Source organism: Macaca fascicularis, chromosome 5 (genome assembly GCF_037993035.2).
Source record: "Macaca fascicularis isolate 582-1 chromosome 5, T2T-MFA8v1.1".
NCBI lineage: Eukaryota > Metazoa > Chordata > Mammalia > Primates > Cercopithecidae > Macaca > Macaca fascicularis.
Genome location: NC_088379.1, coordinates 71,813,814 through 71,829,606, shown reverse-complemented (window position 1 = coordinate 71,829,606; position 15,793 = coordinate 71,813,814). Strand labels below are relative to the sequence as shown.

General features: G+C 31.8%; 1 protein-coding gene across 50 annotated transcripts in view; it reads left to right on the top strand.

The window, feature by feature from the left end:
• Positions 1 to 15,793, top strand: part of ADGRL3 (adhesion G protein-coupled receptor L3) — an 857,692-nt gene that overhangs the window by 829,700 nt on the left and 12,199 nt on the right. For 45 of the 50 annotated variants that reach the window (XM_074039933.1, XM_074039928.1, XM_065545138.2 and 42 more), the window contains one exon: positions 69 to 165. In XM_074039933.1, the coding sequence (XP_073896034.1) occupies positions 69 to 165 (97 nt within the window). Of the gene's footprint in view, positions 1 to 68; positions 166 to 2,527; positions 2,570 to 15,793 lie in introns of all 50 variants that reach the window. The other 5 variants (XM_074039925.1, XM_074039924.1, XM_045393253.3 and 2 more) reach the window with 1 other exon arrangement.

Genomic DNA, 15,793 nt, shown 5'->3' with positions numbered 1-15,793 from the left:
AATAATAATTTGTGTGAAAATTCACTGTCTCATGAGTTCATTTTCTTTCTACCTTTTCCCCCACCCAGAGCCGAATCCGTAGAATGTGGAATGACACGGTTCGAAAGCAGTCAGAGTCTTCCTTTATTACTGGAGACATAAACAGTTCAGCGTCACTCAACAGAGGTAATTAGAAATAATTTTTCATATTTATTACTCTTCTGATTAAGAAGTTCTTAAATGCATTGCTTTATTTGCAACTTCTGAACCTGTTCCACGTGATAGAAATATTGTAAGAACATAAAACTTAGTTGAATGTAGCAATGTGTTCCTTATTCATAAGACACTTTAAAAAAAAATTCTGAATTTTCCAGAAGTCTTTTCCAAAAGGAAATTAGAAAATAAGAAACTTTTTTTCCTAATCATCTGCTGCTGCTATAAACGAGAGCTGTCAGGCCTCATTGGAAGCAGTGAAAATGGGCAATTATGTGGCTATATAGTCGGCTAAGCATCATAGAGTTCCACATTGTCTTAGGTATAAAGCAATTTCATAGTCTTTGCGGAAGTAAAAGTATACTGTCTAATACATACTTAAGGCAACCTGTGTACTTGGAAAAAATCACATCTTAATGTCTAAAAGACTTATCTGGATAATATTGCATATTTAAAGATTTAGGAGAAAAGATACTTTGGGGTATATTATGATTTTTGTGTATATACTTGTGGTTCAGTGCTCCCTGGGAGGCATTTAGATTTTTGAAATGAAGAAATGAAGTTCCCTTAATCTATTGTTTTGTTTGTGGTCGAGTTTTTTTCCTTGATCTTATATTCTCTCTCTCTCTCTTTCTCTCTCTCTCTCTCTTTCTGTGTGTGTATGTGTGGGGATATGATTAGAATTCATTTTGCTGCGGTAAAAATGACCAGATGCAATTTTTTGGAGACCAAGAGGCTACTACAGTCAGCAATGGGAAATGTTTAGAATATAGTTTTATCCGGGAAGGAGGCATTTGTATGAATTTAAGTTATTTTTATGATCAATATTATTATTTTTATCCCCAAACTAGAATTATTATTTTGTTTTTAACTCATTTCTGTTAGTTTTTTTGTTATATTTTATGACTCAGGAAGAGATAATGTAATAATTATAATATATGATTCAGAAACATTCAGATACTAGTACTCTCAATTATTTGTACTCAAGTAAGTTACATCTTATTTATATAAAAAAGTTAGGACAGGCAGTGTCAAGATTGAATTTGATGCAGGGATCCATGTTTTAATATAATCTTAATTGAGTTTCATGTGTTGTTTGGGGTAACAATATAGAAACTATAAACTAGTGATGATTTAAAATTATCTACATCACTTTTTCTTGATTAGTAAGAATAGTGAGTGAGAATATTCCTCCAAATATGAAGAAAATATATTAAAATAAAACAACTACCTCCTAGTATTTTGTTTCATTATTAGTTTGTTTTTATTGGCTAGAATATATTCATGTAGACAATATCTCTCAAGTATCATATCTTTTTCAATTGAGTTTTAATGTTTAGTTTGTGAAAATTTCTTTTAATATGAGTGTTCTAACTTTTTGACATTACCTTTAAATCGTAGAGAACAAATTACTTACAAATACCTCCATAACCTAGGATTAATTTGCTTACAGATGACTAATTTTCTGTATTCTTTAAACAATTCCATATATAAGAAAATTTACTGCATGTTCCAAGAAAGAGAACTGTCCTTACCCATAGGATTTATTGATAGAACTATCTTGCATTTAAAGATCCTGGCAGCCATAGAATAATTATTGATTAAACAAAGAATGAGGTAATATGATTTTAATGATGAATTGTTTTTATATCGTTAGGATAAATAAAATATGTAAAATTATTATTTTGTCTAGTACTGTTATCTAAATTCATGTAAACATAATAAGGTATGTAAGTTCAGTAAAAACTGCTATGAATGGATACTATTTATGGGCTTAAAGGTAATCACTATATAACACTACATTTAGTTTCTTCCTTTTTAATTGCTTCTCAAGAATTTAATCAACTTGGAATATAGTGATGTGTGGATAACTGGATCAATTTGAAATATATTTAAAGGAAATAGTATTATTTTATATTGTCTGGTCATATGTTTAAGTCTGTTTATCAAAATCTCTAGTTTTAAAAGATATTTCATACAGTTATTAAAGGAAGGGTATACAATTTCTTGTGACATTGAATAAGTTACTTTAATGATGCCTTTTTATAGAGAATTCAATTGAATTTATCATTTAAAAGCTGCCCAGATAGTGATCATTTCATCAGGATATATATTCTTCCTTTCACTTAGTGACTTTATTGGTGCTAGAAATCATAGTGATCTTCTTCATTTCCTATATTAATTTCTTAGTGCCCCTCAAGTCAGAAACTCCTAGTTTTATTCTCATCTTGTTTTTTTATCTTAGATGAGTGGACTACTTGAAATTTTGTTTCTTCATATTGTATCTCTGAAGATAGTCTTTAACCTCCTTCTTTAATCTTGTCTTATTTCCCAGGGTCCTATCTTCCCTGCATTCAGGCGTGTGTATCATATTTAGGTAGGTGACATCCAAGATTCATCTTTTCAGATAAATAGTCACCTCAGCAACATAATTATTCACTTCTGTTTATTCAATCGATTATATTCTCTATTACTAAAATAAAAATCTTAGATACTACATCTTTACATCTTCATATATTCTAACTTCCCATTCATTTAGTTTTTTATAGATAGTGCTTTTATTTTAAATTCAGACTCCATTTTCCTTTCTTTCTAAGTTAGATATATTAAATCTCTTATTTTTGTCTTTAAGATAGTTCTGACCCTTGAAAATGACAACTTGTTGTCCAAAAATTAGTCCTATTTTTAATTTAGGTTTTCTTTCCTGTTCATTCCACTGGTCAATTCATCAAAAGAGTATTATTTTAAATTTTTGTATGTTTTATCATCTATTCTTACAAACAAGAATCAATCATTATTGTCTTTAGGATCCATTAGGAATAAAGAATACATCATGCAGTGTAGAACTACTTCTCAATGGTATTTATTTTTTTAAACCATCTCAAATATTCTGTTCTTGAATTAGCTTGTCGTATCATAAGTATGAGATTACCTTTCTAGATTACCCAATGTGATAAATTTGATTACTATTGGGATTTTACTCCTTGGAAGCATGTGAAACCTTGGAAGATTTATTGAAATAATAATTTTCAATGAGTATATTAATTCCTTTTTATTCTTTTTGGAAGTTTGTTGTTTTATAGCTTTATCTTTTTAAAATCTTTCATTAAAATTGTACTTTGAATATCTATAAATATGAAAATGTTTTCTATACATTTTCAAATATTTTTCTTCAGCCAACTTGTTTGGCACAATGTTACACACTTAGACAAATTCAGAATTCCTTGAGGCCAATACCCCAGCACTACTATTAAGTTAACTTTAGCAATCCAGCTGAATACACAAGTAGAAGGAGCTTTAGAACAGCTGTAAGGTGATGGTTGATTATAGAGAGTTTCAACAAAGATTAACTCTACGCCAAACCCAAGTTTTCACAAACTTGTAGGACTTCGGTATGGTTTATTCATTGGTTCATTTAAGTATTTACTGTTCTGCTCATACCTTGAAGGTTTAGTCAGCACTCAATCCCCAGTCTCCTCCCAGGGCTGCTGGAAATCGAATTCAAATCTCTAGTAGTTCCAACTTTCTGGTAGCGGTGAAAATGACTTGTAGCTAGTCTTTTCCACCCATAGCTCCTACCAATAATCTCTGCAGGCCAAATCTTATCTTGAGCTATGTATTTATTTACTTTTATTTAATTTATTTTATTTTATTCATTTTTTTCATTTATTTTTGAGACAGAGTCTTGCTCCATCACCCAGGCTGGAGTGTAGCGGCATGATCTCAGCTCACTGCAACCTCCACCTCCCCACTTCAAGCAATTCTCCTGCCTCAGCCTCCTGAGTAGCTAGGATTACAGACGTGTACCACCACACCCAGCTAATTTTTGTATTTTTAGTAGAGACAGGGTTTCACCATGTTGGCCAGACTGGTCTTGAACTCCTGACCTCATGATCAACCCACCTCGGCCTCCCAAAGTGCTGGGATTACAGGCATGAGCCACTGCGCCCGGCTATTTTTATTTTTTTGAGTCAGGGTGTCCCTCTGTCACCCAGTTTGGAGTGCCGTGGCATGATCATAGCTCAGTGAAGCCTCGAACTCCTGGGCTCAAGTGATCCTCCTGCTTCAGCCTCTTGAGTAGGTAGAACTACAGGCTCCCACACCATTTTTTTTTTCCACTTTTTTTAGAGATAGGGTTTTGCTATGATGCCCAGGCTGGTCTTGAAGTCCTGGCCTCAAGCAATCCTTCTGCCTCAGTCTCCCAAAGTGCTGGGATTACAGACAAGAGCCACTGTGCCTAACCTAGAACTATTTAGATTAACAATGTCTCTAAAACTTTAGTTTTATCTAAAATTTTAGTTTGATCCAAAAATGAAATGTTTACTGAGAAATTTCCTCTGACAGTGGTATGAATTGTTAAATATTTCTACTTTTTTTGTCACTCTATATAAAAATTAGGATATTTTCTGAAATTAGGCTTTATCTTATGATAAATATTATATTTGTTAGGCTTTATGTCATTATAAATATTTTATTGGCTTTATCTCATCATAAATATTATATTTTTCATTTTCTTTTTATTTAATTAGTTAGATTGAGGTCAGAGACTTCCCTTTGAAAATCAAGGTTTGCTAGGTAGCTCTTACCAATATGGATCTTTGAATCACAAAAGAGTGCCCCATTCCCATCCCAGCCCTGAAGTTATTGCAAAAATATGCAATTTGAGCGGTAGAATTAGAAAAACGGGCATTTTTTTTTTTCTTCTGGAACAATTGCTTGGCTAGCATCATGGGTTTTTATTTTTCCCTAAACTCCTATCCTCCATCTTGTCAACCTCTCACACAAGTTAATTTGATTTAGATTTTTATGCATAGAGATCTGACTAGTAAGGGTGTATTTATTTAAGCCAAATTTAGTTGTTATATGTAGGAAGACTGATCTGTAGATGTGTAACACTTATTTATAAATGCTGATGCATTCTCTTTTCAGAGTTCAGATCTTTATTAATCTGCAAAAGCATTCTCAGTAAATATATGTAATTGACAAAACTGTGATTGCCTATGACAATGGATTTATTTTAATAGATTTTTTAAGGGTAAATTTTGGCTTGTAGCTAGTGGCTTTGCTACCTGCTGAATGGCGACCCCACCTGTTAGGAGTATGGTTGATACAGAGGGTAAAGATGCTGCTATCAAATAGATATTTGCAAGTAGTTGACCTACTCATTTTAGTTTTGCATAATAGTTCTAAGAATGGACACCTGAGTTTTAATCCAGAGACTTCTGGCAAATTGCTTAACTTCTCAGGGTCTATGCAATAGGTAAATAAATAGTACTCACTTCAGAAGGTCCTTAAGAGGAGTAAATGAATATGTTAATATGTAAATTGCTTACAACAGGGCCTGGAACATAATTATTATTATTTTATTCAGAAGTTCACTTATACTTTCTAAAAAATGAAAACTTGTCCTTGCTAGTGCTCTCAAGTAATCAGATATTAAAATCCATCATTCACTACCGAAGTTTTGTTTTCATTTTTATTTTGCAGAAATAGGTGGGAAGAATGAAGTGGTTAACTGAATGTCAAGTAAAATAAATGATTGTGCTACCCTGGAGCCTAACAAAAAATAAAATAATAAAACTGAGTTGTCGCTTCTAAATTAGAAATTAAATGCACATTGCATCTGCTTATTTGTATTTCCCACTTTTGATTTATAACCATGTTTTAGCATCAAAGAAATAAAGGTAATATATTTCTTCTCCCTACCTTAGATAATGACATAAGCAAACACTGCCTTCACTTTTCTTCTAAGCCCTGTCCTGTCCCTTCAGAAGCTTAGAGAACACTATTCCAATTCAGACAGCTCTGCTATATAATCAATTATGTAGTGGAGCAGGGATGTGGCTCAGACCCGTTTTTAACAAAAGTTTTCTCAGAGCCTGTATTGTCTTTCCCAGGAGGTAGGTCACTGAGGCAGAAGAAACCTCAAAATAAATCACCTGCCCTCCCATTAATATTCAAGCTTCTAAACATATTTTGCTTTTATGTTTTTAAAGAAAAATTGCAAATGAAAAAAATTTAAGTGGTGTTTTACTGTGATTAATGATTTATATAAATTAAAGCTACTAGGGCAAAACACTCATACTCATTCACTGTTGTTTATTAATGTCAATAAATATAATTTGGCTTATATGCATAAAATAGGCTGTATTGCCCAAAAGTCTTACTGTTCTGAAGGATTATAAAATCATTGGTTGTAAATATTAACCAGCTCCTAATATAATCTGACATCTACTTATGAAATTTGCAAAAACAGTTAATAATGTGCCTATGGAACTTGCATAGCTAACAAATCAGAGTAACCTATATAACAAACTATTCTTATTTTGAACAAGCATTATCCTGATATGAATGCAAATATAAGTATTCAATGACATAGGTAAATTTTTCTTTTGAGAAATACTGTTATATTTATGTCTAGTATGTCTATAATTTTGTTCTTTATATTCTGTGTAAATGAGGCAACAGCATTCTGTGTGTATATATATATATGCAAAGGATATATATATACACAAAAGACATATATGTACATGTTATCAATAGACACAATCAGAAAAGGAACAATAACATAAAGAAGCCTGTGTTAGGAAAATCAGTTTAATAACACAAAGGCAAAAATAGGCTCAGATTTTTAAAGTGAGATGCTGAGTCAAAGAGATAATTAAACAAGGCTGTTAATATCCAGGTTTTTAACCCAAGGAAGCCAAATAATTTTCAGAGTTAACTCTTCATTCAAGTGGCAAAATGAAATATATGAAATATTGACATCCAGTCAATCCAGGGCAAAGGTCCTTGGCTATAAATCGTTGGCAGGATCTGAAAAAGAAAAATCTTCGTATTGCTTACTCAGCAAGTCCTTCTTATGCATTACATTCAACTTTGTCTGTGATATGACTCTTCCAAGTAATCCAGTCTGTCACAGCCAACTAAGCAATAATAAACAGTTTGTATTTATTATTATTATTAACCTAAAGCTCTCATAGATCCTTTTAAAAAGAGAGGTTTGTAAAATTCTATTTAATTTCCTTTTGGTTATTGATTTATTACCTTATTACCTCACGTATTATGAGTAGTATTCCTTACCTCTATTATGAATCAAACAAGCTGCAGTGAGCTACCTTGATAAATTCTAAATATAAGTGCTATAGAATATTTCCACTTAGCTCTAAAATATTACTATTTGTTTCATGTAAGTTATTGAGGACATAATTTTTAAACATTTCTTTTCTTAGAGCTAAGTGCGAAGATTCCAACTTAGGAGTTGCTGGTGTTCCTTTCTCTGATAGAGCACAATATGCCTCTTTATATTTGTTGATAAATGTGATGTTTCTTCTTTAGTATGTGTGTAATCATTTGCATATTGTACTCTGTTCATTATTTATTATCCATTTTCTTTATATCCATGAAGACACTGAGTTTCTTGGTAGTCAAAGTAACTTGTCCAAGATCACATGACTATTAAAGGCAACATCTAGATTCCAAACAAGGTCTTTCCGACCACAAAGCCCTATACAGGATAACAAAAACATTCATTCTTTCCATATAATGACAATTTTTCATGAAGTTGAAGATTAGAATATAGATATAGTTGTTTGAAGGAAGTATTTCAAAGTGACCTTTATTTTTATCACCTAATATGGGAAATAGATATTCTTAACAGTGAAGTTATTCACATCTTTATTTCTAAAATTCCTTCATGTATTATTCATTTGCTTCCATTTTATTTTATTCTAAGCACAGTTTTTTAGAGTGGATTCTTCCTATCCATGTAAGGAAGAAAAGCTCGAAAGAACTGAATATATGAGGACATAGTTTGGTAAATCACGTATTACTTTTACAAAGCTATTTGATCTAGAATATGTTGAATTATTATACATTATTGCCCAATTGTAGGGCTTAGATTGTAAGAAGAATTTCATTGTCATTCTTCTTTCTTGGAAGCTTTCAAAGTATTTTATTTGTAGAATCTTTTTTATTTTAATTTAAAATTTTTATATTTCAGTACAAGGATGAACATTTTGGTGAGGGCAAAGATTATGTTAGAAAACAGGTAAATAGCTTTTCCCTATAATCATGTAGTAATAGAAAAGATATGACTTTTCCCAGATCTTTGTACTCCTGAATTTGATATTTTTTGAAGCTGTGCCCTTTTCTGACAGAACAATACAGTAATGCCTGGAATAAGTAGAATATAAATTTCAGTTGAAATTGCAGTGATAATATTATAAATTAAACTTTTTATTATTGTGTTGCTAATTCTGGTTTTAACAAAAAGTATGATATGCTTTATAATTCAAAATTTTAAAACAAATAAAACCTGAACTGTGTCTCTTATCTGGAAAAATATTCCTGCTAATACTGTAAACATAAAGGTTGTGATGATATAAATACCATATATAATATTCAAAGTTAATTCTAGCAGAGTCATCATTGGTTCAAATTATTTTTCTAAGAAATAGGCTGTATTAATTTCTGTCTGCTATTGTGAGGTAAATGGGAGTTAACTCAATTATCTAAAAAATTAAAATGTGAAAGGAGGATATATGTTTAGCAAAGAGAAAAAGGCCTCATTGGAAAAAAAAAAAAGTACTTAAATTGTAACAACCAATAATTGAGTAGTATTTGATTAAATGAGCTCCTGTTGAATTGCATACAAAGGCTTGCACTTTATATAGCTCAGCTTTATATACAACATGCCATTTAAAAGTTTGTTTATGTGATAGCTTCTCCTATGAATTTTTATGATAAGCTTTCTTCATAGTTTGTCATAATAAGGAGTGTGGCCACTTCAGAATGTAAGACAAGTCAGCTACCACGTTCATAGAAGGTAATTTACAACCCTGGAAAATCACTGGAGAATTAAGAAAGAGTTGAGAGGATATATAGATTGAAGGAAGATAGTCAATCTTGATTTAGAAAAATGGAAACAATATGTTTCCTGAATCAGCCCCAATCTAAATAGAACAGAGCTGACTATGATCATAGTATAAAATAAGCCTTCTGTAACATTATCAAAAATCTCTTTATTCATGGATACCTTATTTGAATTCATGTCTATTTTGTTCAGACACACTGTTTTCAAATATAGGTTCCAATTTAAAAGATCAAATTTTAGTCACGACAGACCTTCTGCATGTAAGATTATATAATTTGCACAATATTAAAAATACACCAATATTGGGCAGTGAGTTATACTAAATGTCATATTTTTTTCACTTTGGTAAATTATTTTATCTTTATTAATAATACTTTCATTTGTTCTGTATTTTATTTCAGAACAAATTCACAAGCAATGTGTGAGTAACAGATAAATATAGCTATAGGATTGACTACATACCATTAGCAGACTATCGAATAATCTGATTTAGAGGAAATGAATTGAGTTGCTACTGTGTGAATGACAAAGATAAATATTTTTTGCTAAGTGCCTTTAATTTACTAAAAAGAACTGCAGTTTACTGCTATTTTGCCTGTGGTTAAGGAAAATTGCCCCAGGATTTCCAGACACAGTATTCTTTGAGTACTATGCAAAAGAATTCAAAATGTGCAAGTTAAAAGAAGACAGAAATACATGGCTTTGACTGCAAAAGATGAGCTTTAGAGATTAATAAATTACTAATAAGAGTCCCTCACTTCTGCAGACCAACCACTTTCTCTGTTTTGAAGCAGATTCACCAACAATTCTGAGTTTCAATCCTACCGTTGTTGGCTTAAGCAGTTGGAAAACCTAAAATCTCTAAAGAGCTTTGGTTTCTAGCTAATTATATGAATAATATCATTGAATATCTAATGACAGTAGTTTTCTCATTTGCAATATGATAGTGTTGTGTTGCATAATATGGAAAAATACTAAATATAAAACCCTAAAAATTTAAAAATTGTAGTTCAGATTTTAGATTAAAGAAGGAGTTTTAAAAAAAAAAATGATCACAACCTATAAGAAAAAGACAGATAAGGTCATTGTCTCAACATTGAAACAGTACTCATAACACATAAGCCATAGGGAGAAAGTGTAAACAACATATATAAAAAACAAAATGCTAGTGCCCATGTTGTATAAAGAATGTCTACAAATTAATAAATGAAATTCAAACACTCAATAAAAATGTGAGCAAAAGATAAGAACAGACAATTCACAAAAAAGAAACCCTTATAGCGAATAAATATATGAAAAATTACCCACCTTTATAGTAATAAGAAATGCAGAGTATAACAGTGATATGAAATATCATTTTATACTCTACCTGATTGGCAAAAATGTCAGTCTGACAGTGCTAAATCCTAGCAAGAATTTGAGAGAATAAGTGCACTGTTCATGGGAAAGTGAATTGTACAAGCACGTTTGACAGCACTTTGGCAGTATGTTACTTCAATAAGCTGAAAATGTGCACAAGATATGACCTAGTGATTTGACTTTTAAGTATTTATTGTGGAAAAACTCGTGTCCGAACAAGAAGACACGTATGTAGCCAGTTAGTACAAAATAAGAGGAATTGAAGAGGTAACTTCTAGGGTTTCCAACTCTGAATCTTCAGATTTGTATGTTAAAATAGAGGCAACACCTCTGAATTCAGACTATGTCATTTTATATTGAACTAACAATAACTTAATCTGTACTTTAGAGAAAATGTGTCATTGAAATCCATATTAATGGATTCCCAGTGAATGAATTAGCTATTAAAAGAAGCTGAAGTATCTCCAAACGATTTGAATGAAATTTAATAGGCAGGTTGATTAAAATTTAATAGCAAACTTGTTGGCTATTAAAAGTGCACAGTGTGATAAATCAAGATGTCAGCTCTTCAATTTATGACTTTAGGAAAAAAATGATGAAAGAGTTCTTAGCGTTTAATGAAATATTTCTTTTTTGACTTTGTAATTTCATTGTTCGAATTAAAACATTAAAATCTAAAATTATGGATTCTGTGATTTTAAAACTTATGTAACTGAAAGGTGTCATGTAGATTCTATTCGTTGTTTTGTTTAATAAGTGACTTGGTATTGATTTATATAGCTATCCCTGTTTTATAAAGTAACCCAACCAAGTTGAACTAATCATTGTTTGCTCCTTCTGTAGATTGTTTATATGTGTTGATATTGTTTTGCTACACCAAAAAGCTAAAAATAGGAAACAAAATACTTAAAATAGGCAATGCCTACTGAATCCGTTCTCTGTAATTCTGAAGCTTCTTCTTTTGTCTATTTACTTTCTTTTTTATTCATTTATTTTATATAATTTAATACAAAAATATGAAAATAAAGTAATTCAATATTATCAGAAAGTGTATGGAAAGATTAGTGAACTCCTACAAGGCTCCTAATAAAATTATGTTGAAACATTTTTTGAGGAAGAGGATCCTAAAAAATATTTTGAAAATCACAGATTTAAACATATTTAAATAAAACTACCAGAGGTCATGTGTGACCTTGAATAAATTATAAATACCTCAGCCTGTTATTCTTTATGTATTAAATAATGGTGGTAGATTAGATGATGTTAAAAATTGTATTCAGTTATAAATTTTGAGTTATAACCTTTCTCCATAATGCAATCTTACAGTCAATTAGGTGATATAAATATAACATATATTTGGAGTACTTCTAATTTACTTTTTTCAGTTTTCTTGTTTATATTATATTTTACTCACTAAGGAAAGAAACTTGCCTCTTATTCCTCTATACCAGTTTTTTAATTCTTTGTAATGGAAATAAAAGCCATTGGACTCTTTCAGCAGAAGGAAGTGCAGACATGTGAATGTGCACAATTTAGCATACAAACATATACCTAAACCATTTTACATGCAGTTTAAGGATTTCCCAACTTCATATGTCTCATCTCCCTGTGAAAGATCCCTTGCTTTACACTGAAGTTAGTGTTCTAATGCCCTAGAAAATACAACCATTAGAAAAACTGTTTTTGCCTGTTACAAATTAAGTCTCCACTGTGGGGCAAAATTAAGGTCTGAAAACAAAAATAGAGAGACATCACTCAGTAGTAACTGTGTTTTATGCAAAACTCTAATTTATATACATTAATGTATATATTAGAAATGACTTCATAAGAAATGTTATGTCAAGACAAAGGAGAGAGAAACATAAGGGACTGGACTGGAGGATATTAGAGAAGAAAGAACCATCAGAGTATAACTATTTTATTAGGATAAAGCAAACAGAACATTTGTCATCTTAAATATTTATAGATAAAAGAATTTGAAAATTGAGGCATCTTGCTATGTGACTGTTGATGAATGGTTGTATTCAGTTGGTTCATTAGATCACCAAGGTTTTGAATTTTAAAACTTTGGCCATTCAGTATGATCAAACCAGAGTGTAAGTGCATTTAAAAAAAGAAATAAAGTCTGAGGTCAGAGTAGAGTGGCAATTCAAGTTATTTTAAGATCTTTTCAGTATACATTTGTTAGCCTGCTGTCAAGAAGAAGCGTTGTTTGAATTATGTTTCTGAATGATAGAGTCAAGTGAGATCCAACTGTCATCCTTTTTCAGATGTGTTTTTTACTTTACAGTTTCAAAGCACATCATTCAGCCTTAGATTTCCAGTCCTCAGTTACACTGAACCAGCCCAGACAGTGCTGTCATTCAGGGCCTCCCAATGTCAAAACACCTATTCTATTTTCATAAGAAAAAAAAATCACAGTTTTGTGTTAAAACTATACATTTGAGAAGAGTGTGACTCATTATTTCATTCAAAATTCACTCATTCACAATTTTTATATCAGTCTAGATCTTCAGGTATAAATGAAGTAAAAAAAAGAAGAGAACCCCGCTTAAAATGACTATGAGTTTAACTGAATCTATTTCAGTGGCTTTAGGATCTGACTTTCTTCTAAACATGTGTTAAAGAAACTTCCCCAAGTTTTTCAGTATAGAATACGAAATTCATTTTTGCTTTGTATCTCACTTTCATCAGAAATAAAAATTTTGTGCTGGGCCTTCTATTGAAAACCATGGTAATGATTCACATATATTGTTTTCCTTTATTATTTATTTAGTTATTGAGACAGAGTCTTGCTTTGTCGCCCAGGCAGGAATGCAGTGGTGTGATCTCAGCTAACTGCAACCTCTGCCTTCCAGGCTCAGGAGATCCTCCTGCCTCAGCCTCCTGAGTAGCTGGTACTATAGGCATGCTCCGCCATGCCTGGCCAATTTTTTTGTATTTTTAGTAGAGACGAGATTTCACCATGCTGGCCAGGCTGATATTGAGTTCCTGACCTCAAGTAATCCACCCACCTCAGCCTCCCGAAGTGTTGGGTTACAGGCGTGAGACACTATGCCGTGCTTGATACACATATACTGTAATTCAATCTTAAATAATTTTCCATGGCTTTATTAGAGGGCTAATTCTTGTTTCTGATAGCAATTAAGCAAGTATGACTAGACCGTAGCCAGGAGTTTGTGAGTTAAATTATTAAGGAACTGTCATTTTCATATAGCCACTTTATTTTTAACCCAAATTTGGGCTTTTTACTTTGAGTCATGGCAGGTAGTGAGTTGTTTTTTGTTTTGTTTTGTTTTGTTTTGTTTTCTGTTGTTATCCACAGTTAGTATTCAGGTAGCCTTTTGTATTTCCAAATAACATATGATTGTTTATTTCTGCTTTTAAAGTTTAGATAGTAGAGTACCTGGTATAGGATTAGAAGGAAATAAATTACATTAGGAACTGGACAATTGACACTATTAAAAATTTACTAAAATTATAAGACTACTCATAATGGATAAATTTGATTTAGTTTTATATTTTCAAGATGCCGTCAATTTCACGTAAGTTTTTTCATTAATTAAACAAATATTTTTTTGAGTTCTAGGGACTATTGAGATACTTGATGTAGAGCAGTGAAAACCCCTGTATATCGCTTTTTCATGGTGCCTCTCCATTCCGGGAAAAATTAGCACATGAACACATGAACCTTCTTTTCACATATGTAATATTGTAACTATCTCGTCCTCCCTGAGCCCCCAAAATTCACCATCATATGTATGTCTTCAAACTGACTAACGAGTAAGCCCAACTTTTCAGCTGAGAAACAGTGACAGATGGTCTGTAAACACTGAACTTCTTGGAAGTCTTCAACAGTTTCACAGCTATTAGAAGGGAAGTTTACAAATCAGAAGCTGGTTGGAAGGAAGAGGAAGAGACAGGGTAGACAGAATCCTGGAAGACAGTATTAGAATTAAAAATGACCTAAGTCAATTGAGGAGACAGCCAAAAGCAAACAGAATAGACTTCAGCAAAGGCAAGAGAAATGCAGTGCAGCTACAGAGAAAAGACAAAAGTAACTTTGCACATAAAAGGGGGAGGAAGACAGCTTCTGTGCAAGTTTTTAGTTAAAAGATCTAGGCATTGGCAGCAAGCGAGGTTTTGTTTTCAGCACAGTCAGTGCTACTATTCAGAAATATAATTGAAATGCTTACTTAGTGAGTGTGGACTGTAGGAACTATGTGATAGTACCTTCCAGAAAAATTGTACTTGTTTGGTAGAGTGATAGGAAGCATGTCCTCTCGAGGTCACTCCGAGTCCTAAATAGTCATGGAAAAGTATTTAATTCTTACATTAGGTGAATCCAATGAGGAAAAATTGTTTGATTACTCAGACATATCCGTTACTCTTTCATACTCACAAACCCACAGAGCTTATCTGTGTCTTTATACACTTTGAAAAACACTAATCATCAAATTCCATTTCTTTTTTGTTTCTGTTGCTGAAGACCTCATTTGAATTATAACTCTCCATTTGCAGAGTTAATTTCAGAAACAATAATTACATTGATTTCAAATGGTGCATGAGGCATGAAAGTGAGTGCTAGACAATAAAGAAACAAGTGATTTTTAAGTAGCGATTATTTTCTTTTGTCAGGAAAAGCTCCTTAATAACAAGGGTAAAGAGGAACATGCATTTTCCTTAATACTTTTATGTTATTTTTTATAAGTCTTTATATGGTTTCAGTGTAACCAGCAGATAGATCTCCAGTTATGACTGCATGACACTCATTAGGGCTACAGATCAATAACTGATTCTGGATTACATTGAGATGTGAAGAAGCAACCTACCAAAGCCACATGGCTGAGACTAAATATTGTTCCATGTAGCCACCATTGTGTCATAACACTTAGCTATATAGTATTTCTGCCATTGTTGCTGGATTTTCCAGGTTTGCAGAAATGATTGAAAAAGAAAATGAACTTTAGAACTAACTGTCTTCTCAGATTAATAGTTTCACTGATCAAAGTAGTTTTAAAATACATTCAAAATTAGAAAACACTTACAAAAACTGACAAGGAAGCTTATGCCAGGATCGATATAACCACATAGAATATTTTTAAAAACTTTGATAGTTTCATTAGAAATCCAATATAAAACTCCTCTTTCTTTGTATGATGAATCCTTTTTTGTTCTTGTATTCTTGGCTTTTCAATAAAGTGAATGATAAACACAGAAACCAGAAAGTTGAGTCATCCGCTTCTTGCTTGCGTTTGATTCTTCCCAAATCAATTGTTCCTTATTCAAAAGTGCATTTTTCTTTTTTCAAGTTATCTTCTTTTAGATCAACAGGGAAAAAATGTATATCTATTTAAGACAAAGAAA